The sequence below is a fragment of the Sapajus apella genome, unplaced genomic scaffold (assembly GCF_009761245.1).
Source record: "Sapajus apella isolate SASKATOON/1434 unplaced genomic scaffold, GSC_monkey_1.0 scaffold5, whole genome shotgun sequence".
NCBI classification, from domain to species: Eukaryota; Metazoa; Chordata; class Mammalia; order Primates; family Cebidae; genus Sapajus; species Sapajus apella.
In genome coordinates this window covers 28510272-28536163 of record NW_022436945.1, presented here as the reverse complement: position 1 = coordinate 28536163, position 25892 = coordinate 28510272, and the positions used below count along the sequence as shown (strand labels likewise).

General features: G+C 37.4%; 1 protein-coding gene and 1 long non-coding RNA gene across 8 annotated transcripts in view; one reads left to right on the top strand and one right to left on the bottom strand.

Moving 5' to 3' along the window:
• WDR19 (WD repeat domain 19) overlaps positions 1–25892 on the bottom strand; it is a 107127-nt gene that overhangs the window by 79669 nt on the left and 1566 nt on the right. For 4 of the 7 annotated variants that reach the window (XM_032271972.1, XM_032271981.1, XM_032271990.1 and 1 more), the window contains exons 2-9: positions 23949–24040; positions 23221–23286; positions 20332–20457; positions 15074–15189; positions 10484–10599; positions 6024–6104; positions 4496–4608; positions 4027–4200 (exon numbers count right to left, since the gene is read on the bottom strand). In XM_032271972.1, coding sequence (XP_032127863.1) covers positions 4027–4200; positions 4496–4608; positions 6024–6104; positions 10484–10599; positions 15074–15189; positions 20332–20457; positions 23221–23286; positions 23949–24040 — 884 coding nt within the window. Of the gene's footprint in view, positions 1–4026; positions 4201–4495; positions 4609–6023; positions 6105–10483; positions 10600–15073; positions 15190–20331; positions 20458–23220; positions 23287–23948; positions 24041–25892 lie in introns of those variants that run through there. The other 3 variants (XM_032271999.1, XM_032272005.1, XM_032272008.1) reach the window with 3 other exon arrangements.
• Positions 16104–17466, top strand: LOC116545521. The gene is made up of 2 exons (XR_004266342.1): positions 16104–16918; positions 17434–17466. It is a non-coding gene; the product is annotated as an uncharacterized LOC116545521 (long non-coding RNA).

Below are 25892 nucleotides of genomic sequence, written 5' to 3'. Positions count from 1 at the left end.
CAATTTTCTTTTTATTATTTTCTTCCTTTTGCTTTATGTTTATTTTGCTCCTTTTTTCAGTTTCTTGAGGTAGAAACTTACAGGATTGATTTGAGGCCCTTTTTTCTCCTAATGTAAACATTTAGTGCTATAAGTTTTCTCTAGTGCTGCTTTAGCTGCTTCCCACATATTTTGATACATTATATTTTCATTTGCATTCAGTTCTATATATTTTTTAATTGCTTTGAAGCTCCAGGACCCATGAATTACCTAGAAATATGTTGGTTAATTTCCAAGTGTTTGGAGGTTTTCCTGCTGTTACTGACTTCTAGTTTGATTCCATTATGGTCAGAGAACATATTTTATATGATTCAATTTAAATTTGTTGAGGTTTGTTTTATAAGCTAGGGTAGTCTATTGTGGTGAATGCTCCATAGGCACTTGGAACAAATGTGCATTTTGTTGCTGCAGGGTGCAGTGTTCTATTAGGTTTAGTTGGTTTATAGTGCTGACCAAGTCTTTTATATCCTTGTTGATCTTCTACCTAGTTGGTTCCATACCTTACAGATATCCCTCAGTATCCCAAGAACATTGGGTTTCAGGATCCCTCTGTGGATACCAAAAATCCACAGGTGCTCAAGTCCATTATATAAATGACATTGTATCTGCATATAAGCTATACACATCCTCCCATATACTTAAAGCAATCTTTAGACTACTTACAATACCTAATACAAGGTAAATGCTATGCAAGTTCAAACATATCAATGTAAATGATAGCTAGAGTAGCTATGTTCTGATTAGCATTTATATGGTCTTTTCCCATCCTTTTAAGTAGTTATATCATTATATTTGAAGTGAATTTCTTTTCTTTTTTTTTTTTTTTTTTTTTTTAGATGGAGTTCTCACACTGTTGTCCAGGCTGGAGTGCAATGGCCTGGTCTCGGCTTACTGCAATCTCCGCCTCCCGGGTTCAAGCAATTGTCCTGCCTCAGCCTCCTGAGTAGCTGGGATTATAGATGCCTGCCACCATACCCAGCTAATTTTTGTATTTTTAGTTGAGATGGGGTTTCACCATGTTGGCCAGTCTGGTCTTGAACTCCTGACCTTGTGATCTGCCTGCCTCGACCTCCCAAAGTGCTGGGATTATTACAGGTGTGAGCCACTGTACCTGGCCTGAAGTGAATTTCTTACAAACAGAATATTATAGGGTCATTAAAAATCAATTCTAGGCTGGGTGAGGTGGCTCAAGCCTGTAATCCCAGCACTTTGGGAGGCCGAGGCAGATGGATCACTTGAGGTCAGAAGTTTGAAACCAGTCTGGCCAGCATGGTAAAACCCCATCTCTACTAAAAATACAAAAATTAGCCAGGCATGGTGGTGCACACCTGTAATCCCAGCTACTTGGGAGGCTGAGGTAGGAGAATCACTTGAACTTGGGAGGTGGAGATTGCAGTGAGCTGAGATCATGCCACTGTACTCCAGCCTGAGCAACAGAATGAGACTTCATCTCAAAAACAAACAAACAAACAAACACTCTAATAATCTATGTCTAATAGATTTGTTACTTACATTTAATGTATTGACATGTTTGAACTGAAGTCTACTGCTTTATTATTTGCTTTCTATCTGTTCCCTCTTTCATTCCTGTGTTTCTTTCTTTACTTTGTTTAGATCTGAACATTTTTTAGTATTCCATTTTAATTTATTTATTGTGCTTTTGTATATATCTTTAAGTAGTTTTCTTAGAGGTTGCTCTAGATTATAATATACATATTTAATTTTTCATAGTCTACTTAGAATCAGTATTTTACCATTTCAAGTGGAATGTAGAAGTCTTACTGCATACAAAACCTTTTACCCTCTCTCCCCTTTATAGTATGGTTTTCTAATATATTGCATTTTCATGCATTAAACACCCTACTGAACAATGTAATTTTTCTTTTAAAGCATCACATATACATTAAAGATATCAAAAGAAAAAAAGTCTATTATATTTACCCAGATATTTACCATTTCTGTTGCTCTTCCTTCATTCTTAGTGTCCCAAATTTCCTTCTGTTCTCAGATCTCTTCTATCTGAAGAACTGCCTTCAGCAATTCTTTTAGAGAGCAAGACAGTCTCTTCATTTTCCTTCATCTAAGAAGCTTTTATTTCGCTTTCATTACTGACATACATTTTAACTGGATAAAGAATTTCAGTTGACAATGCTTTTATTTCTTCTTCTAGCCTCAATGCTTTATGGTGAGAAAATCCACTGTCATTCAAAATGTTGCTCTCTGGCTTCTTTCAAGACTTTTTCTTTGTCTTTATTTTTCAACAGTTTGATTATGATGTAAATAGCCCCACATTTCTTCTGGTTTATCCTTTTGATAAACTTGCTGAGCTTCTACAATGTGCAGGTTTATGTCTTTTGCCATAAACTTTCCAGCCGTTATTTTTGGGTTTCTGAAGACACAAATACTAGACCTTTTGTTATTGTCTAACAGGTTTCTGGGACAAATAATTTTTTTTAAATTTTCTCCTTCCATGTTCAGATTGGATATTTTCTAATGATCTCTCTTCAAGTTCACTGACTCTTTATTATCTCCATTTGCTATTAAGTCCATTTATTTATTGCATTTTATAGTTCTAAAATTTCCATTTGGCTCTTCTGTATTGGTTGTATTTCTTTTCTGAGGCTTTTTAGCTTTCCATTTGTTTCAAGAGTATTATCCCTTACTTCTTGGAGCTTTTCTATATCTGCTATCCGCATCATCTTGGCACTGGTGTTTTTATTGTTATTTCCAAAGTGGGTTAACATTTTCCTAATTCTTCATATGTCGAGTAATTTGGGCTTATATTCTGGACACTGTGAAATTATAAAACTGTATCTAATCTAAATCCCATGGAGAAGGTTAACATTTTTGTTTCAGCAGGCCATCAACATGGCTGGGTTCAAGCCATAAATTTCAATGAGCCTTCTGTGGTTTATGGTTTCAATGTCAGTACCATTTGCAATGCCTTTGCAGCCGTACTCAGATATGTCTCTCTATGGTCCACTCAGTGGCTAGCACAAGATCTTGGCTATGATCTATGTCTTAGTTCAGTTCACAGGGTCTTTGTTACATGTTTAGGATAAGTCTATAGATATGAGCTTAAGGGTGAACACAGGAGTTCATGAATATCTTTATAGGGTTGTTTTCCTGAGTTCCTTCCTCTCTGTGATCAACCTGGTACTTTCTAGTTCCCTAGGGCTCCTCATTTTCATCCTCTATTAATGCTTGATCTCTAGTTACTCTATTCTACCACATAATTCCCACAACTGTACAAGTATTTGTGACCAAGGGAGGACAGAGAGAAAAACAGGCAACAGGGGTTTGCCCTATCTTCTTGAAACCATAGCCTCTAACTGGAGACGTTATCTTCCATTAGAGTTTTAGGTGCCTGTAGGTCATTGGTGCCACTGTTCTTGCTGCCACTGCCATGGGGAGACCACTTGGTGGCTGGAGCATTAAATAACAAAGAACAAAAAAAAGAAAAAGAAAACCAGGGGATTTCCCCAACTGCCTTTGAGCATTGTAAGTTCTCTTTCCTGGAACTTAAGCCAGAATTAGAGAGCTTCCTTAAAGCTCTCTCTGTGCTCTGGTGCCTACTTCTAGGTTTCTGACTTCCTTGAGTCCTGGCTGTGAGAGAGCAGAGGACAAACGGGAGACTCGCTGCTGGTTAGCTGGCACTTCAAATGATGTCTTCTTTTCCAATCTGCCTACTACTATTTTTTAAATAGCTGCTCCATACATTTTGTCCAGGTTTTATAGCTGTATTCAGTGGGAGACATGGAGCGGAGTATGCTTCCTCTATTTACCCAGTGCCTATTTTAAAGATAGATTTTCAACTACACTTTGTTTTATATTTTTTCCCTGAATATTAAAAGCAGGAGTAAAGTAGTCTTAGACATTTTAAATTGTAAACATGACTGGCAGGTTCATATTAGCTACCAAAGTTTGGCTGATTCACTTGAGTATTCACTATATACACTTTCCTAGAAATATGTGAAAATAACTTACCAGTTATCTCCACACGTAGCAACTTTGTTAAGCGTCTGTGATACTGCAATGCTGGTTAGATTATCTTTATGGTTATGAGCCTGAAATAACTCTTGACCAATCTCTCCAGTATGAGTAGAAATAACCACAAAATGTCCACGTGAAAAACCAATCATGATGTGGCCATCACCATACCTACAGCAACAAAGGCAACAACATTGTAAATGAGGAGACTGACTATCAGTGCAACACGGTAAATTGGCAAGTACCTTAAAATTAAGAAATTATAGAATATAATTTATCAAGGGCCTACTACGTGTCAGATAGTATGCTAGGTAGTTCTGCATACTAAATCACAGACCACGATTCAGAAAATGTTATGTATATAATTGAATGTTACAGACAAAAACTGAATACAATTATTAAGGAAAAACCTATAGATGTTCTTCTGTAATGAGCTTTTTGTACATACCAGTTACAGCAGACATACCAATTATAGCAGACAATGTTGCCAAAATCCTGCTGAAATTCAAGATCAGCTGGATTATCTGGTTCATTCAGATTAAAAAGAAACAAAGCTTTCTTGCCAAGCACCACACTTATCTGCCAAAAAGATTAGGAGATCATGAAATGAGTTACTTTTTCATGAAAAGACCAATAAGCAAATCCAACAGCTGAACCCAATTTGTGAAAACAATAATAAGCCCAACTTAGATGTGCTAAATGCTATAACTAGTATGATTATATGACTGACTAAAACAATGTACTTACTAATACATAATCTGGTAAGCATCCTTGGTTTTACACATCTTCAACATACCCTTTCAAATATACTAAAATTCCTTTGTGGAGTGACCTTTTAAAGTTTCTATACCCTTCACTAAAGTACTGCACAATACAATTGTAAGTCTGACAGTTCCACTACAAATGAATTTATATTTAGCTTATAAAGACTCTTCATTCTGTTCTGCTTTTCAGCCATCTGGGATTACAGGTACACACTCCTGTGGATAACTCAGCTCAGCTTTTTTTTTTTTTTTTTTTTTTTGAGATCAAGTCTTGCTCTGTTGCCCAGGCTGGAGTACAGTGGTGCAATCTCGGCTCACTGCAACCTCTGCCTCCTGGGTTCAAGCGATTCTCCTGCCTCAGTCTCCTGAGTAGCTAGGACTGCAGGCATGCATCACCATGCCCAGCCAATTTTTTCTGTTTTTAGTACAGACAGGGTTTCACCATGCTGGCCAGACTGGTCTCGAACTCCTGACCTTGTGGTCCACCTGCCTTGGCTTCCCAAAGTGCAGGGATTACAGGCGTGAGCCACCGCACCCAGCCCCCAGCTTGGCTTTTTATATCATCACTGGTTCTATCACCTGTAGGTTAGTGTTAGCTAAACTAGTGTCTCTGTGCTACTCATGCAATTAACTTCTTAAATATAATTCCCAGTGGAGGATGTAATTATGTTGGGGAGAAAAAAGAGTATATTACTTATTTGGGCTCATTAGTGATATAATTCCTTGATTATAAGATGCTCTCAATTGTAAGTCACTATCAATTTAATAATCGGTTTTTAGGAAATAAACAGCTACTACTTCATTAAATATATTCATATTGATTGTGAAAATCATCTGTATTTCAGAATGTTAAGATGTGGCAGGAAAAATTCATCTAAGTATTAACCAAAAGCTACAACTTCAAGAGCTCTGCTAACCAAATCTGAGTAAAAATATAAAAAATAATATACAAATCAGTACTTCTGCAAAGTACCCCTACTGTTTTTGATACCACAAGAATGAAAAGAGCAATACCAACTGTAACAGAAAGCTGTCCTCACTTGCTGTAATACCAGGTAGTCAATAGCAATAACAACTTTTAGGACTAAAAGACGTAGCTCTATCGTGGTTTAAAATACAGTCAATGGACATAGTTTATTCATCACTATTTGAGTCATCCAAGAAAAGGAAATTATATATTCCACAAAATTACCCAAATGATTTGGGCATGGATTTGATTAGAATTCTTACCATGCTTTCAGCAGCAGAGGTTCGGTCATCTGTCTTCATCAAGGAAAACTGCATGTTGCTAGGCTCTGATCTTACTTGTGTCTACAGGAGTAAAAATATCATCACTACGAATGAACCCAATATTTAAATTCATTCTGAATATTAATAGAACAGGTAATTGGTTTTCATTCCTGACTAATGTTGGACTAAGAACCTGAAAATCCTACTGCCACAAATATCTAGAAATTCTCGATGAAACAGAAAATATATCTTATTAAATAAACAAATAAGCTTGAAAGAAGAAAAGGGAAATTTACAGGGACCATCAGCGAAGATCAAACTAAATCCAGAGTCTGTGCAGAAACTGATGCTACAGCTACCCAGAGCAGCTAGTAATGGGAGACAATAAGGAAACCCATTTGGTTGGCCTGAGTGTTGAGTCAGACAAAAAAAGTTCATGTCAATAATTTAATTAAAGAACGGGCACGGTGGCTCATATCTGTAATCCCAGTGCTTTGGAAGGCTGAGATGGGAGGATTGCTTGAGCCCAGGAGTTTGAGGCTGCAGTGAGCTATGATCATGCCACTGCACTCCAGAGTGAGACCCTGTCTCACCAAAAAAAAAAAAAAATAAAGAAAAAAGGATTTAACTAAAGACCTCTCCTTCTATCTGCATTATAGTTTGAGGTTCAAATGTATATGTTGGGTGGTTTGGGAGCTCCCAAGATGACAAATTAACATAAAATATGGAAGGATCCAGGCTCATATTATCCCTGCAGTTTTGGAAAAAACTAACCCAGAACCTCTACCAAGAGTTTAAAAAACTTTCCACACATAAACCCTGCTAAAGATGAGCTCATACTTCAAAATTACAAAACTCAAAAAGAAACAATACATCAAGAGAAGGAGTTAGTAGATCTAAAAATAAATAGAATTATCAGAGAGAGAGAGAGAGAGAAATTATAAAATAAATATTTTTAAAATGACTAAAGCTGTAAAAGGACTCATAAATATGAGAAAAGAATTTTTTTAAGTTCAGGCAGTTTTTTTTAAGTGCATATATACTTTTGTATTATAGGAGGTGTATATGAAGGGTACAGTCCTAGAAATGGTATTGTTAAGTCAAAAGGTAAGTGCAGATGTAGTTTTACTAGATATTTTCAAATTTTCCTGCAGAAGGGACATACTAACTTTATCTATAGTTTCACCAACAGAGTATGTTATCATATTTTACATAATTTTGCCACCCTGATAGGTGAAAAATGGTATTTCAGTGTGGCTTTACTTTGTAGTTATTTAATTATAAGTGGGTTTGATATTTTTTCATATGTATGAGAGCCTTTTTTCTTTTTTTTTGAGATGGAGTCTCGCTCTGTCGCCAGGCTGGAATGCAGTGGCCGGATCTTGGCTCACTGCAACCTCCGATTCCCTGGTTCAAGCGATTCTCCTGCCTCAGCCTCCCGAGTAGCTGGGATTACAGGGGCATCACCATACCCAGCTAGTTTTTGTATTTTTAGTAGACATGGGTTTCACCATGTTAGCCAGGATGGTCTCGATCTCCTGACCTTGTAATCTGCCTGTGTTGGCCTCCCAAAGTGCTGGGATTACAGGCATGAGACAATGCACCCAACCAAGAGCCATTTAAAAAATATTTTTGTGTAACTGTCTATTCATGTATTTCAGGCAGACTTTTAAAAGAACTACAAAGTGCTTTCTCTAAACAAGAGTCATTAAAACAAAAAAAATCAATGGTATAGACAGATGATTAGACAAATTTGAAGAATATGTGAACTAATATGAGGAAATTATCTAAAAGGTTGCAGAGGGATAAAAATAGAAACTATGAAAAGGAGAGATTAAGAGACATGAGAGGGTCAAAAAGATATCTAACAGATACTCCCAAAAAACAGAATAGAAAGGGCAAGAAGTAATATTCAAAGAGATAATGACTATGAATTTTCCTGAATTGACAAGGGACAGCAATCTTCAGATTCAGGAAGCAAGACAAATCCTGAGCAGATAAATAAAAATAAATGCAGACAAATAACAACACAGTGATCTGCAGAACACCAAAGTTAAAGCAATTAAGACAAAACACCAAACAAAGCAACGCTTATGATGTGTATTTTGCTTACTACATGACAGTTTAAGTAGTATGTCTAATTTTGGAAGCAGACTTCTTAAGGATTAGAAATGAAGAACAGTTATCTTCTACGTAAACAATGGTTGAATTGTAGTGACTTCCTGGAATGCTATGTGGAAAAATATTCTAAGACCATATTTTGATTCAGTGAAGAGAAAAAAATCCACTATCTATTGGTGATGTCTGATATGAACACAAGAGAGGTGAGTTGTAGCATTTATACTGTATCTACCATTCTATTTCTAAAGGGTATTGAAAATAGAATTATTAAAACAGATACAGGAATCAGCTATCTTCAGCCCTATTTTCTATAAATTCCCAATCAAAACCTATATCTTCAGTTAGTCCAAGCTTGAATAACCCATGAACAAGCTGTATTAAGTTTTTCCTTGCCGTTCTGCTTGGACTGAATGAGTACATGTTTTGCACTATCTAGTAAAACAAGTTTTAGCATGGTACACAGTCATGCAGGTAGACTAAAATTGCTGCTTTCCTGGCAGCAGGTAGATTTGGACATATGACTATGTTATAGTCATATAACATGAAGGAAATAATAAATGCATCTTCCAGATCAAGTCCTTTACAAACTTCTTACATTCTATTTCTTCTCTTTGTCCTTTCCCTGGAGCTGAAATGCAGGTGTGATCCTGGTACACTAGCTTCAATCATGCAGATGAGGGTACAATACTCTAGAAAATGGCAGAGCAATAAGATGGAAGGAACTGGAGGCTCTGTACAATTTAGTGAAGCAGAGGTACGTAGGTGACTTGTCTCTCTGTTACATGAGAAAGAAAGACAGGAAAAAATCCACCCGACCCATACTATCATATTCTTACAACCCCTGAAATTTTAGGTCTCTCTGTCCCAACAGTTTAGCCTGTACCCTGACTGATCCAGATTGCCTTCTATCGCTTAGAGACTCACAATCAAATTTTCATTCATCTCCTCTGTCTCCCCAATGTTGTAGGACAGGTAAGCTGTACCACAAAATGTGACAATTAATCAATAAGACCATGTATATTTTATAATGATTAGTAATGTCTTCTTAAGAGTGGGGCCCTATGATCAGCAGCCTCTAAGATGGCCCATAGTGATCTCCACTTTCTGGTTTTATGCCTGTGTGATCCCTATCCCTGCCCTGCTGAGTGTGGGCTATCACTTGTAATTCACTTCTAAAGAACAAAATATGGCAAAGTGATTCTGTGATTAGGTTATAAAGAGATTCACTTCAGTCTTGAATGGCTGCTCTCACTCTGACCAGCTGCTGTGTTGTGAGACACTCTATGGAGAGATCCACGTGCCAAGGAAGTTAAGGCTTCCAGTGAATTGCTAGAGAGAAACTGAAGCCCTGAGTCTAACAAACCATAAGGAACTGAACCCTGTCAACACCCATGTGAGTAAGCCTGGAGGCAGATTTTCCCCACATTTGAGCCTTCACATGAAACTGTAGCCCTGCCTGACATCATGATTGCAGCCTTGTAGAGACTTTGAGGCAGAGGCACCCAGATAAGCTGCATCTAAATTCCTCATCCATAAAACCATAAAATAATAAGTATTGTTTTAAGCTTCTGCATTTTGAGGTTAATTTGTTATGCAGCAACAGATTGGCTAATATGGAACCACATTTCATGTTCTTTCTATAGTATATAATACAGTGCCATGTGCCTAGCAGGTATTCAAACAATGTGTTAGTCAATATTGCTCTAGCAATACTAAATCATAAACAGTACTTTAAAGTCAAATTTTCCCATTGGTCACATTATGTAACTACTGGTGATACAAATTCCTGTAAGGAGGGAGCCTCTGAAAGATCTAATCAATCTTGAGAAATGTGAATAGAAAAATTTAATCTTAAAATTAAATTTAACTAGGATTAGTTTAGAAGGAATTCATCAGTTAAAGGTATGGGCTTTGGAATCAGGCAGACTTGACTCTGAATTCGAGATCTACCTGTTATTAACATTTACATTATAAATATACATGTAAAATAACAGTTATTTCACAAATACACTGTCTAACCAGAACCACAGAGCTAATAATCCATGTTACTACCAAAGGGAAATATACAAAGGAGGATATTTGGATAACATATTCATAGCAAAGAAAAATGTTTTAACACATAAATAGAAAGGTTTTTGAAGTTACATATATATATATATATATATATAAAGATTTTTGAAGTTATATATATATACACACATATATGTGTATATATATCTACATACACGCACATACACCTCACACAGAAATTTAAAAAAATTGTATAGATTAGTTTGATAGGCAAACTATTTGGCGGGAAAGCTTGACTATATAAGACCAAAGAGATGTTACTGTATTACCTGTCTTATCGTGTCACCTTCCTGATTACTAACTGTAATCATTTTATCTTCACCACCTAAAGCAAGCAGATTTTCTGCATTCCAACATCCACAAGTGATTCTCTTAGTATGTTTTCCTGAAAAAGAGATGATTTTTGTACAGACATGTGGATTTCTCAAAGAAAAAAATCTGTGATGCCAATCTGAATATACCAAGAGATTAAAAAGACAGGAATTCAGAATCTCATCAAAGCAGTTAATGTCTGAGCAACCTTATTTAAAACAGTTTATTACCAAGGTGTCAATCAAAATAATGGCATATAAAGGCAATACTGTTTTCCAAATGTTTATCTGGATATAAGCATAGGCCCTAATGTAAAAAGATATTCTGTTCCTTGACAAGTTTTGTTTATTTACCATATAACCAAACCTGCAAAGATAATGTCTTTTTTTTTTTTTTTTTTTGAGACAGGATCTGGCTCTGTCACCCAGGCTAGAGTGCAGTGATGTGATCTCAGCTCATTGAAACCTCTGCTTCCCAAGCTCAAGCCATACTCCCAATTCAGCCTCCCAAGAAGCTGGGACTACAGGCACATGCCACCATACCTGGCTAATTTTTTTTTTTTTTTTTTGAGAAGGAATCTCACTCTGTTGCCCAGGCTGGAGTGCAGTGGTGCGATCTTGGCTCATTGCAACCTTCACCTCCAGGTTCAAGTGATACTCCTGCCTCAGCCTCCCAAGTAGCCGGGATTACAGGGGAATGCCACCACACCTAGCTAATTTTTGTATTTTTAGTAAAGATAGGGTTTCATCATGTTGGCCAGGCTAGTCTTGAACTCCTGACCTCGGGTGATCTGCCACCCCCTCGCCTCCCAAAATGCTGGGATTACAGATGTGAGCCACCACGCCTGGTGTTTTTGTATTTTTTATAGAGACGTGGTTTCACTTTGTTGCCCAAGTTGGTCTCCAACTCCTGAGATCAAGCAATCTGTCCATCTTGGCCTCCCAGGGTGCTGGGATTATAGGTGTGAGCCACCATGCCTGGCTCCAAAGATAATGTCTTAAAAGAAGTAAATCCCAAAACAGTGAAGTTAATTTTACTTATATTCAGCTCGATGGTGTGATAGGCCTTTGACCTAAGCAGATTTAACATTTGCAGTTTAACTGTTCATATATAACTAAAAGAGGCAGTGGGGTACAGTGGCTCATGCCTATAATCCCAGCACTGTGGAAGGCTGAGGTGGGAGGACTGCATAAGCCCAGGAGTTCAAGACCAGCCTAGGCAACATAGTGAGACTCTGTCTCTACAAAAATTAAAAAAAAAAAATTAGCCAGGTCTGGTGGTGCACGCCTGTACTTCCAGCTACTCAGGAAGCTGAGGTGGGAGGATCACTTGAGCCTAGTAGACTGAGGCTGCAGTGAGCTGTAATCATACCACTGCACTCTAGCCTGGGTGACAGAGCAAGACCTTATCTCTCAGAAAAACAAAAACAGTAACAACTAAAAGATATAAAATAATTTATGATAATACTGATGTACTTGTATGAATGCACCCCAGCAAGACTTGTGTTAAGAACTGTGTAACTAAGCTAATGAGTAATGTCAGATAACCATTAACTATCGGGAAGCTTTTTCATTAGGCCTTCTAGCCAGTGCAAAAACTACATTTTTGGCTGGGCGCAGTGGCTCACACCTGTAATCCCAACAATTTGGGAGGCCAAGGTGGGCGGATCACCTTAAGTCGGGAGTTTGAGACTAGCCTGACCAACACGGAGAAACTCCATCTCTACTAAAAATACAAAAAGTTAGCCGGGCATGGTGGTATGTGCCTATAATTCCAGCTACTCGGGAAGCTGAGGTAGGACAATCGCTTGAACCTGGGAGGCAGAAGTTGCGGTGAGCTGAGATCATGCCACTGTACGCCAGCCTAGGCAACGAGAATGAAACTCTGTCTCAAAAACCAAAACCAAACAAACAACAACAACAAAAAACAATATTTTTTGGGGGAAATCACATGCTTAACACTATGAGCATTTTTGAGGGTCTTGGGATAGATAAATCCTTGAGTTCCAAGGGTAATTCTACTAATGAGAATAGTTAAGTGTATAGATTCCGGAGCCAGACTGCCTAGCTTTGAATCTTAGCTCCAGGACCTACTGAAAAAACCTTAGGTAAGTTACTTAACCTTTCCTTTTTTTTTTTTTTTTTTTTTTGAGATGGAGTCTCACTGTTGCCCAGGCTGGTGTGCACTGGTGTAATCTCGACTCACTGCAGCTTCTGCCTCCTGGGTTCAAGCAATTCTCCTGCCTCGGCCCCCCAAATAGCTGGGATTATAGGAGCCCAATATCATGCCTGGTTAATTTTGTATTTTTTGTAGAGACGGGGTTTCACCATGTTGGACAGGCTGGTCTCAAACTCCTGATCTCAAGTGATCCACCTTCCTTGGCCTTCCAAAATGCTGGAATTATTGGCATGAGCCACCATGCCCAGCCAAGCTTTCTATTTCTTACTCACTTCATCCATAAATTGGGAAAAATAGTAGGACTTCTTGTAGGGTTGAGGTTCAACTGAATTAAAGCACTGACCAAAGTGCTAGGCACATATGAAACGCTATCTAAGTGTCAGCTATTTTAGCTGTTACTGAAAGCAGAGGCCACATTCATTTTATTCTTCATAGAATCTAATACAGTACTTATGCAGAAAGCAGGTATTAAATAAAATGGTTAAGTGAGTAGACACTGAGCCAGGAGTTTGTCTGGTGTGTTAGAGGCTCGAAAGGACAGTATGGTTGCAGCAGACAAATGAAGAGGGAAGAATATGAGGTGAAGTCAAAGAAGTTGCAAAGGCCAGATTATAGAAGATTTATTCTGGCCGTTTTAAGGCCTGTGGCTTTGATTCTGGGTGAGATGGAAACCAGTGAAGAGTTCTGAGCACAGGGCTCATTCTTTAGTGGGGCAAGAGTTGAAGTGGAGAAGCCAGTAAAGAGGAGACTGTAGAAATTAAGGTAGAAAATGTTTGAGATCACACCATGGTGGTAGCAGTAGAGGTGGTAAGACAGGCTGGATTCTGGAGATATTTTAAGGTTGAATCTATAAGATTTTCTGATAAATTAGATATGGAGAGTATGAGAAAGAAAAGAGTCAAGGATGGCCCTAAACCTTGGTCTAAAGATTTGGAAGAATAAAATGTCAGCAACGGTGGAAAGAAAAGCTCAAGAGGGTTTTGGAGATACTAAATTTGGAGTGTTTACTAGATACCTCATTGTAAGCAGTTGGACATAGGAGTCTACACTGTGGAAGAGATATAAATTTGGGAGTTTTCAGGATACAGACAGTATTTCAAATCAGGAGACCAGAACACAAAAGTGAACGAAATATTCAGCGAAGATACTGGGGCCATAGAAGAGATTTTGCTGATCATAGATTAAGGGACTTAGGTGTTATACTGGAACTGGTGTCTAAAGAAATAGGCATTAGAAAGGGGAAAAGACTATACAAAGACAAGTGGGAGGATGCCAAAGAGAAACTTCTTTCTATACCCAAGAAAGGGAGAAGAAAATCTCTTCCTCCTCCTCCTCTTCATATACCTCAAGGCCCTTTTGCTTCCAGTGCTCAGAAATCAAGTTAGTCTTATCATCAATAATAACAGTTAATAAACAAATTAATTTAAGGTTGACTTCTGTAACTTAAATTTTAGTTTAACTTTTCAAATAGTTCAATGACATTTAATGTTTAGTGATAGCACAAAAAATTAATGCTAAACATTAAAGAGATTCATATATGTAAAAATAATTTGAAATGACTGTCTTCAATGGAAGAGTACTTTCTCAAGTATCTGTGGGTACCACTATCTCCAGAGCATAATTCCTTTATTAGCAGTAAGTTATACTTTTCCTGGCCACCTGGATGCAATTAAGCCCACTAGGTTCTACCACTCATCATCATGATGTCACAATAATTGACAAGAATAGATGTTTCTTTTTGGGTATTCAGAAGGCAGATGCCAAGTGACCGGAAGTTGCGGGAATGAAAGAGCTGAAACAAGGTCACACAAGGAACCCATAAAAACATCCTCTGGCTGCATACTCTGAGGCAAACAGAACTCATAGTCCATACCTAGATTTAACTAGGATTTGGAGAGGGTGAGGGGTCAGAATTAGGAATCTTGATATAGTCTATCTAAGCAGTAAATGCTTTAATATGTCTACTATTTGGACTAAAATTACCACATATTGTAATGTAACTAAATTAACTAAAATTAATAACAAAAATAGCACATATTATCAATATGTGTACATATGCATATGAGCTATTCCCTGTCCAGAGGTACAATCTGGGTGAGAAAGGACAAATGGAAGCCATGCTATTAACGTCCTGATGTCAAAGACACAGGCCGACTTTAACTCAATCTATTCTATGTACCCTGGGAAGTTCTTAGTAAGCAGTGAAGAGGGATCTTCATGTTTAGCTAAATTTAAGACTTTGGGGGGACATGGGGAAGGGGTTCGTACTACAAAATTTCCCTTGCAAGATCAGGGAAATCCGAGGCCGCAGAATTTACATTTAGGTAAAGCATCTCAAATATTTAGCAGTGTTTCCAGCTATCACCTACCAAGGACAGGAATCTTTCGAGATGTCTGACGATTATAAATAAGCAAATTTCCTTTAACAGTTCCAACAGCCAGGAAACTTCCAACTTTTGACCAAAGAAGGAAAGACATTTGATCCCTGTAACATTAAGATATAAATTACTAAACAATTCATGATCATAACCTCTAAACAGTCCTTTAAAAAAGTATTCCATGGATAATTTTAATGTCTACTTAGAAGCCAAAGTATAAAATACAAACTTAATGCTTTAGGACAAAGACTAAATGCTACAGACATTTTGGAGATGCTATAGGATGATCTGAGGGTCAGTTAGACTCAAAATACAAACGTATAATGAATGTCGACTTCAATTCAGTTATGATAGAACCTCAAAATTCATGAGATCACCTATGAGATATTTATTAATTTGTTTACTAGTGATAGTTTTAGCTCTAAATGTGATTAAAAATATTAATGGATGGTGAAACTTCATGCTTTAAAAATAGTGGCATCCAATAACATAATACACTAAATGGCAAAAATCATTAGTAATTCATGACCTTAAAAAGGATGTATCTATTCTAGCTCCGTCACTATTAAGAGTAGCTCAAAAGCAGGTAGAAAACACTTTTTTTGCCAGCTGGGTGCAGTGGTTCACGCCTGTAATCCCAGCACTTTGGGAGGCCGAGGTGGGCGGATCACCTGAGGTAGGGAGTTCAAGACCAGCCTGAACAACATGGAGAAACCCTGTCTCTACTAAAAATACAAATTAGCCAGGCGTGGTGATGCATGCCTGTAGTCCCAGGTACTTGGGAGGCTGAGGTAGGAGAATCGCTTGAACCTGGGAGGCAGAGGTTGTGGTGAGCAGAGATCGTGCCATTGCACTCCAGCCTGGGCAACAAGAGCGAAACTCCAGCTCAAAAAAAAAAAAAAAAAGAAAGAGAGAAAAAAACATCCACTTTTGCCCACCACCGGTTCTTACAGTTCTTCTATGCATTCTAGGATTCAAAAGGTTGAAGTGTTATATAATTCCCTACCAAGGGGAAGCAGAACCTCTTGGAGAGTACCTCTTTCCATATATTGAGAAAAGAAATCTCACTGTGATTTCTTTTGAGAACAGTGGTTCTCAAAATTTGAAATCAGAACCAGCAGCATTATCTGGGAACTTGTGAGAAATGCCAGTTCTCAGATCCCAGCCCAAACATACTGACTGAGGAACTCTGAAAGTGGCTCCCAGCTACCTGTGTTTTAATGAGCCCTCCAGGAGATTCTGACGCACCTAAACTTTGAGCACCACGGACAGACCATGGTATGGTTTTCAGACAGCAATACTGCTTCCAATAATGTTGAGGACAGTGATAAAAGGACAAAAGAGTAAGTTTAAAGAGGTTTCCTCCGGCTAAATTAGAATTTAAGGATTAAAATTTACGTACTTAATTGGTACAAGTTGAGTTTGTGAAAGGTTGTAAAATCATGATGTTACTTGGAAGAGAAAAAAATAAAGTATGTGGAAAAATTAGTTGTATAATAGCATATAATATTTAGTTAAAAAATTAATTTTAATAAGTAAGGGAGTAGTAACATCAGGCTGCTAGGTTCTTCTATTAAGTTTCTATTTTATAAAAGATAAATATGCATTTTAATCTTTTTTCCTTGTTTTAAGTAGGTACATAGCTGCAATAATGTGCCTCTCAGATTTCCCTCTGTCTGCAGAAAGTGTAACTGACCAAGAGCCCCAACTGCTAGCTTTGGAATCTATCACCTCAATGAGCCAGGCTGTGCTTTCTCATGCGCGGCTCCCAGATAATGACTGAGTGAGGCAGAGATAACTGCTGAGGCCCATTCCTGGGCAGGACTCCTTTGACAGGTAACTTTTGCCCAAAGACTCCCAACAGGCCTAGCTGAACTTTCTTAATTAGAACTGTGCTACAATTTAATGGGCTGGGCATAGCTCATGCATGTAATCCTAGCACTTTGGGAGGTTGAGGTGGGAGGATCTGATCTGAGGTCAGGAGTTGGAAACCAGCCTGGCCAACATGGTGAAACCCCAGCTCTACTAAAAATACAAAAATTAGCTGGGCGTGGTGGTGGGCACCTGTAGTCCCAGCTACTTAGAAGGCTGAGGCAGGAAAATTGCTTTGACCTGGGAGGCAGAGGTTACAGTGAGCTGAGATCGTGCCACTGCATTCCAGCCTGGGCAATAGAGGGAGAATCCATCACAAACAAAACAAAACAAAACAAAACAAAAACAAAAACCTGTGCTACAATTCAAGATGCTTCTACCCAAACTTACTTCTTTCCTTCTCTGATTTATAAGGGTCAGACATGCACTGCGGTCTGACAGCTCTTCTAATCTCTTCTAACCTCTCTGTTCCCTCACAGGCATTTCCTGTAATAAATCTCTTACACATTTAATCCTGTCTTGGAGACTCCTTCAAAGAAAATATGAATAAAAGTAATTTTGCATGAGCTAAAAATAGTATCAGAGAAAAGAACTGCATAACAAGAACAAGATCTGATCAGCAACAGTGATCATACATAGGATAAACATTAGTCCGTTCAATAGTTTATAAGCACTGACAGTCACACACCAACAAACTAGAAACAAAGTGTTAAATATTGTGTTCTAAGAAGATCAAGTAATCAAATGTCCTCAAAAGAAGAGCTAACTGAACAAACTCCATCCCTCTTCTCTTAGGAGATAGGGCCTGCAGAAAGCCCTGCAAATTCCAATATGATACTAAAGCATATGTAAATTTCCAGTAATGCTACTGGATCAAGACAATGTATAACAATCACATGTATCTCTGGCCAAGCAAAATTTAAAGAATATATTCTCCTAGGGAAATATACAGGTTACAAAAAATCATAATCTATGTATAATGCAGGGGCTTAAAAGAATTTTATTAATATGACAACTGAAGGTCAATTTAAAAAGACATTGAGAAGGATGCCTAGTACTCAGGTCCAAATTGCCTTGGGAAAAGCAACCATGTTCTGTGATCCATCCAAGAATGAATTGGTTGGTGAAGCGGATGTTACATAGAGGGACCCAAGTAAATGGTAGATGTTATTGTAATTGTCATTAAAATAAAATTAAGGTTGCTTTACTGTTGATGTTTATATTTAATGTCTAAAGGACTTTTGTATATATAAAACCATACCCATTATTGTTTGTTCTTTATTCAAAGGCCAATCTGTTACACTAGTTAGTAAACCAAACAATAAATAAGGTGTTATACTATTTAAGGTGTTTGAATCACGTGGGGGCTTATTAAAACACAGGTAGCAGAGGGCCACTTTCAAGGTTCCTCAGTCAGTATGTCTGGGCTGGGATCTGAAAACTGGCATTTCTCACAAGTTCCCTATATGTATGTTTGGAAAGAAATGACTATATCCCAGTTACATAATTAAATGACTACTTCTGTTAAGTCTAGCCAGGAGTAGAGTAAATACTGCTATAATCCTAAGAGTATAAAAGCATATATAGGAAAAATAAATGAATTCAACTAATTGAATTAAATGTAATAGTTTTAGTTAAATGCCACCACAGTAAGTTTTGTGATAATTTATATTTGGATAAGTTTTGTGTACCATTTAAGGTATCTGAAGCACTCAAAAGACTAACTTCAGACAAATTCTATAAATGGAACCTAAATTGCTTAAAAGCATTTATTTATTAAGGAATAACTGAATCTAGAGGAAGCAAAGTGGGTACAACAGAACCTTCTTAAATAAAAGTACTTAAGAAAAATTGATATTCAAAATTTCGTTTATTAACTAGCTAGTATAACAGATTAGCCTTTGAATAAAGAACGAACAATAGTGGGTATGCTTTTGTATATACAAAAGTCCTTTAGACATTATTAAATGTAAACATCAACAGTAAAGCAACCTTAATTTTAATGACAATTACAATAACATCTACCATTTACTTGGGTCTTAATTTCATGCCTGGCCATGACATATATTTAAACATCACTACAATCCTGAGATGATGTGGAAAAACAGACACTGTGGGGAGACAGAGAGCTGGAGGCAGAGATATGCCAGTCAGAAACACCCAGGGATTAATTATGTACTTTTCTCTGAGTGACAACATGGCCCTACTGTTGCTGAATTTGGCTGAAGAACCAGTACTTGAAGTTTATTAAACATTCCCTTGAACAGAAGCACAGAGTGTATAAAATCTTTCTGAAAAGTGATGTAAACCCAAAGTGTAAGAGGACAGAGCAAGAAATGAAGGTTCTTAGATTTAGGAAGACTTTACATTGGTAGACAGTATCTTCTGCAGCTACTTGCCTCAACAGCCACTTTGGAGGGTCAAAGGCACTGCACTCACTTGGTTCTATTTGGTCCTGTTCTACATGACCACCTTGCTTTCTCTGGGTTCAGTTATTTTTTAGTAAATAAACTGAAAACTTACAGTCTAGTCTCACAGCATGTATATGATCTCTTTCTCCCCACCTGAGGGGTACATGAAGCCACGAAGCAGATGTTATACCCATGTCAAATAGATGAAGAAACAGAGGTTTGGAGAGGGGTTAAGCAACTTGTCCAAGGTCAAAACAGCAAAGTTTTAGTTGGAAATACTGACAAGTTTTTCTTTTCCATATTGGAAACTTGTTTCTACTTGAGCAGGTATCTGTCATTTATTCTGTCTGCCCAAGATTTTTTTCCATTTGGGAACTCCCCTGCCCTTCACCTTTCCTTTCACTTGGTGGGAGTACCAATCCATGGCCCTGCCTACTGCACTCAGAGGCCTTCTGAGGATCTGAATGGGCTCTGGTGATGTAAAGGCACGTGTTCTTTTCTCTGGCATGACTTGCTGCGAAGAATGATATACACTGATAGCTACCAGCAGTTGTGGGTGAGAATCTGATTTAGAATGGAGTCAACATACAGAAAAAAAGAGCTGAGCAATGAAGAAAAAGTCTTCATTGCACCATTATAACTCCTAGATCCAGCCATGCCTACAGTCAAGCCCATCTCTGGATTTTCCCGTATATATTTTGTCTCATCTCTGCGCTTCTTAGTCTGTTCCACTGAAAGCAACTGTTTAAGAAGCTATTTATATTTCACAATTATAACAATTTCATTCTAACTGGGTAAAATCAATAGAAGGATTACATATATAATAATAAAATAATCTTTTTCTTTTATAAGAAAATAACTCAGTGAGGTATCTTTAAAATGAAAGTAGCAAAGAATTGTTAGCATCAAACCTACAAATATTCATGTCTCTAAGTGAAGCTTAAAAAAATAAAAAAGTTATCTTACCTCATGCCATTGTCTAACTGGCTAGTCTTATTTGTGTTGGCATCCCAAAGATAAATGCAGCTAGATTTCTCAGCAATCACTGCTAGGATGTCTCCGTCTTTATCCCAATCCATGGCAACACAGATGCTTTTTAAAAAGAGACCAAAATATCACTATACATTTTTTAAAAGTACAATCACTATTTGTGATTTTTGTCTATAACAATACTATTCAATCTATTTTGAACAGATAAACTCTGTAAAATGAGAACTACAACTTACTATTCACTGCATGGGTAATACTAACTTCAATTTTTTGCAGTTGTTGAGGGGATGGAAAAATTTAAAATTTTACTTTTAATACCATTTTCATATGTTACATTAAATGTAACCATGTTTGTTAGTTTTCTTAAATCTTATAAAGAGCCTGACTTTTGATAAAACAAGCTCATCAAGCACCTTTCCCCTCTTTCCCACCTTCTTTCCCTCATGTTTTGAAAGACTATTTTAGATTGACAGAGAGGAAAAGAAGGTATTAATAAGAAACAAAGTTACACCCCAGGCATAGTGGCTCACGCTTGTAATCCCAGCATTTAGGGAGGTCAAGGCAGGATGACCGCTTTGAACCCAGGAGTTTAAGAGGAGCCTGGCCAACATGGCAAGATGGGAATCTCTATTATAAAAAAAAAGAAAAAAAATGAGCTGGGTGTGGTGGCATGCACATGCTACTCAGCTACTCAGGAGGCTAAAGTGGGAGGATAACTGGAGCCCAGGCAAGGCTGCAGTGAGCCGTATTTGTGCCACTGCACTCCAGCTTGGAAGACAGAGTGAGACCCTGTTTCAAAAAAATAAAAGAAAAGAAGCAAAGTTATAGCTAGATAAATTGAGTTGTTAGGTAGATTGTGAAAAAGGGAAAGACTGAATTCTAAAGTGGTAAATAAAAATCCTTCCTTCCTTTCTTTTTTTCCTCCCTTCCTCCCTCCGTCCCTCCCTTCCTTCCTGGCTAGAGTGCTGTGGTACGATTATAATTTGCTATATCCTTAAACTCCTGGGCTCAAGTGATTATAGTTCACTATAACCTCAAATTCCTGGGCTTCAGTGAGCCTTCTGTCTCAGCCTCCCAAAGTAGTAGGACTACCGGTGTGAGCCCCTGTGCCTGGCCATTATTTTCTTTTTTTTTTTCTTTTTTTAATTGACGGAGTTTTGTACTTGTTGCCCAGGCTGGAGTGCAATGGCACAATCTTGGCTCACTGCAACCTCCACCTCCTGGGTTCAAGCAAATCTCCTGCCCTGGCCTCTCAAGTAGCTGGGATTACAGGCATGTGCCACCATACCTGGCTAATTTTGTATTTTTAGTAGAGATGGGGTTTCACCATGTTGGTCAGGCTGGTCTTGAACTCCTGACCTCAGGTGTACCACCCACCTCAGCCTCCCAAAGTGCTGGGATTACAGGTGTGAACGACAGTGCCTGGCCCCCGCCATTATTTTCATTTATATCTTGGCGGAAAATAAGGAGAGTAATTTGATTAAGTTAACAACATAGTTATAAATAGGAAATGGTCTATTTAACATGATTCTTGCTATTATTGCAAAATGTGTATTATAAAAACTTTACAAATTCTTAAATCCTTAATAAGAATATTTACCTTTTCTTCTCTGATGCTATTTTTCATTTAGAGACACTTGCTTCTTGGGTATTAGCTAACCCATACTTTGATTTATATTAAGGACAGTTGGAAATTAATTTAATTATTTTATTATTCAAAATGTTGAAATATGTTTTAGGATCTTCATTTTCTAAAATATATTCAGAGATTCGGGGAGTATGGAAGAGGGAAGCTTTCAAATTATTGATAAAATGATATGCTAATTAAAGATTATGTATTTAACAGCATTATCTTTATCTGGGGATCCTCTGTCAGTCAAATTCTACTATTATGAATATAGCAAAATGATCCAGAAGAAATGAGGCCATTATGTAACAAATAGATGTCACAGAGATCATGCAATAAAGCTCACACAATTTACTCAAAGACATTTTTTCCTGAGTGCCTTCTTTTTATTTCACATATAATTATAGCTTCTTTGACCTCTGTTTCCAGGAACATAGAAACCAGAAGCATAATTAAGAGAGTTAATGGAAAATGCCAAAATGATGGCATTAGGTGGGTGGGGCAGGGCAGGAGGTAGGAAAGGCTGTTAGAGACTGAGAGAAGTAAAACCTGATTTTCAAAAATGGTCAATAAACTACAAAAAGCATACATGAATTTTAAAAGTACAGCAGCATAAATCAGTTTAGGTGAGGAACTCTATCCATCTTAATAACCACTGAGACTATCAGTAGAAAAACTAAAATAGGTACTTATTACACTGAATCATTAAAAATGCTTCAATTATGCTTAGTATAATCTAGAATGATTTCCTGAAAAAGGATAAAATCTTTACCCTTTACAAAGTTACGCAAAAAGTAAGGGTTTTCCAACAATTTATTAGAGATGAAAAACTAAAGTAGATATAGATACATACACTAAGATTCATACACTGTGAAAAGCTAAAGTAGATAGAGATACATACACTAAGATACATACACTGTGTATACATACACTAAGATTTGTTTATAATTTAAAAGAATTCCTTCATGTGGATTCAATGCTTTCACGTGGTCTGACTTAAAATCTTGCCTTAAGGCTTCCCTGTGACTATTTATAGAATAAATAAATGGGTGTTTATAGATAGAAACTTTAATTAATAAACTATATCTCTATATATTTCAGAACTACTTATGGCTAAAAAATCCCTTTGCAAACGGAAAAAGCAAAAGATTCTATTTGATTATAATTTTAAGGCAGTATTTTTTTAATCTTTTAGGCAACAAAGCTTGACAGGTTTTTTAATCTACTTCTGTACTTACCCAGGTAAATTAATTTCACTTCTTTTTTGACCATGGCGATCAAAGATTTTCACAATATGATCAGCTCTGAAAGCAATTGGAACATAAAGATATGTTTTAAAATTTTTTTATTTTGGGGAATGGAGTCTCCCTCTGTCACCCAGGCTGCAGTGGTGCCATCTCAGCTCACAGCAACTTCTGCCTCCCAGGTTCAAGCAATTATCCTGCATCAGCCTCCCAAGTAGCTGGGATTACAGGCACCTGCTACCACACCTGGCTAATTTTTGTATCTTTGTAGAGATAGGGTTTCACCATGTTGGCCAGGCTGGTCTCAAACTCCTGGCCTTAACTGATCCGCCTGCCTTGGCCTCCCAAAGTGCTGGAATTACAGGAGTGAGTCTAAATGTTTCTTTCATTTATCTCTGGATATAAAGGTGCCATCCAAGTGATTTCAGTGTTTTCTCCTGGTAGTTTCATAATTTGTATCTAAAAAGTTACTACCAGAGAAAAGGTTCTATGAGCTTTGATGTTAATGGAGATGAATATATTCCTTTTCCTACCACACAACTGTTAAACAAAAACTTTTACTGAGGCCAGGTTCACTTGAATCTGGGAGGTGGAGGTTGCAGTAAACTGAGATTGGGCAACAAAGCTTCCGTCTTAAAAAAAAAAAAAGTAACTTTTACTGAGTAGATGGTGTTGTTACATGGTCATACAACCATTGTTTAAAACATTCATTGGTTTCTTACCCTGTTACTGCAAGGTAGTTTCCTGATGTTTTTTGCCAGGCAAACTGTATTGGTGCACCAAGCCAAGTCTTTTCTAGCAGTGAGAAAACACGCTGAAAAATAAACACAATTTTTAGTATTTTCAAAACACACAATCAAGTGTTGATCAGAAAAGATATCAAAACATGATCATAAAAACAATAGGATTCAGGATGGTGAGGATTATGTTAGAGCTTAATCAGAAGTTAACAATGAAACAAACAAAACAAAATCAACCAAGCAGCCAAACATACACAATTACTAGGTAAATTATAGACCTCAAGATACAGGAGAGCCTTTATTGTAAAATTTTTTGGGTTTTTAATGTTTCTGAATGTTAATTTTGTAAAAATGTGTAATTTTAGTGTTTCGTAGACGTTAAAGATTAAAATAATTGAAGCCTGAATTTAGTTAATTATCTGTGGCATGGATTCCTGGTGATTAAACCAGACAAAAATTCCTGTCTTAAACATTATAAAAATACAAAATATCTTACTCCTTTCAACACTATTTTCTTCTATTAGTTTCATTAGTTATATTTACATCATCATTAAGTGTTTAACCTGGCTACTGGGGGAACAGTGTTACCGTATCAAACTCTTTCTGTTCATCGAAACAATCTAGAAACGTGATCTCCAATATGGAGGCTATAAATACAAGTAATCCAAACTTTACTCATAAGTAATTCAAACTTAGCTATACTATAAATCAAAAACATGTATCAGATTTCAAGACCGAAAAGAGAATGTAAACTATCTCATTGATAATTTTTATGTTGATTACATGTTGAAATAACATTTTTGATACACTGGGTAAGATAAAATATTATTAAAATGAATTTTACCTGTTTTCTTTAAAAAATTTTAATGGCCACTAAAAATACGAAATTACATTGGCTCACTACATTTATAGTACACAGTGTTGATCTAGAACATTTAGGAATATGAGTTTGGGTGAAAAAATTTAGATTTTGGTATTAGATTAAATTATAGATTAAGCAACAATGCGCATATCTAGGCATATAAGTTTAGATACTATTACATGAGACTTAGTCTGTGCGGCAACACAAAACTCTTCTAATGCTCAAAATTAAATACAGCCTGGCCAACATGGCAAAACCTCGTCTCGACCAAAAATGCAAAAAAATTGGCTGGGTATGGTGGGGCGTGCCTGTAATACCAGCTACTCGGGAGGCTGAGGCATAAGCATTCCTTGAACCCAGGAGGCGGAGTTTGCAATGAGCCGAGCCACTGCACTCCAGCCTGGGCGACACAGCGAGACTCCATCTCTAACTAACTAACTAACTAACTAACTAACTAAATAAATAAATAAATGTGAGACTCCGTCTTAAAACAAATACAAATCAGTGTTTTGTGGGTTTTTTTTGTTTGTTTTGTTTTTTGACACAGTTTTGTTCTATTGCCCAGGCTCTGGAGTGTAGTGGCACGATCTTGGCTCACTGCAACCTCTACCTCCCCGGTTTAAGCGAGTCTCCTTCCTCAGCCTCTGAGTAGCTGGGATTACAGACATGTGCCACCACGCCCGGCCAAATTTTAAATATTTTTAGTAGAGAAGGGTTTTCACCATGTTGCTCAAGTTGGTCTTGAACTCCTGCCCTCAAGTGATCTACCTGCCTTGGCATCCCAAAGTGCTGGTATTACAGGCGTAAGCCACTGCGCCCTCTCCCAATGAGCATTTTACACGGTAAAGAAGAAATTCACCTCTATTGAAAGTAGAGGTGGACTGTGATCACGGGGTATTCAAGTTTTGTAGAGCATAAAGAAACTCATGAAGAAAGAATACTTGGCTGGGTACGGTGGCTCACGCCTGTACCAGCACTTTGGGAGGCTAAGGCGGGTGGATCATGACGTCAGGAGTTCGAGACCAGCCCAATCAACATGGTAAAAGTTGGTCTCTACAAAAAAA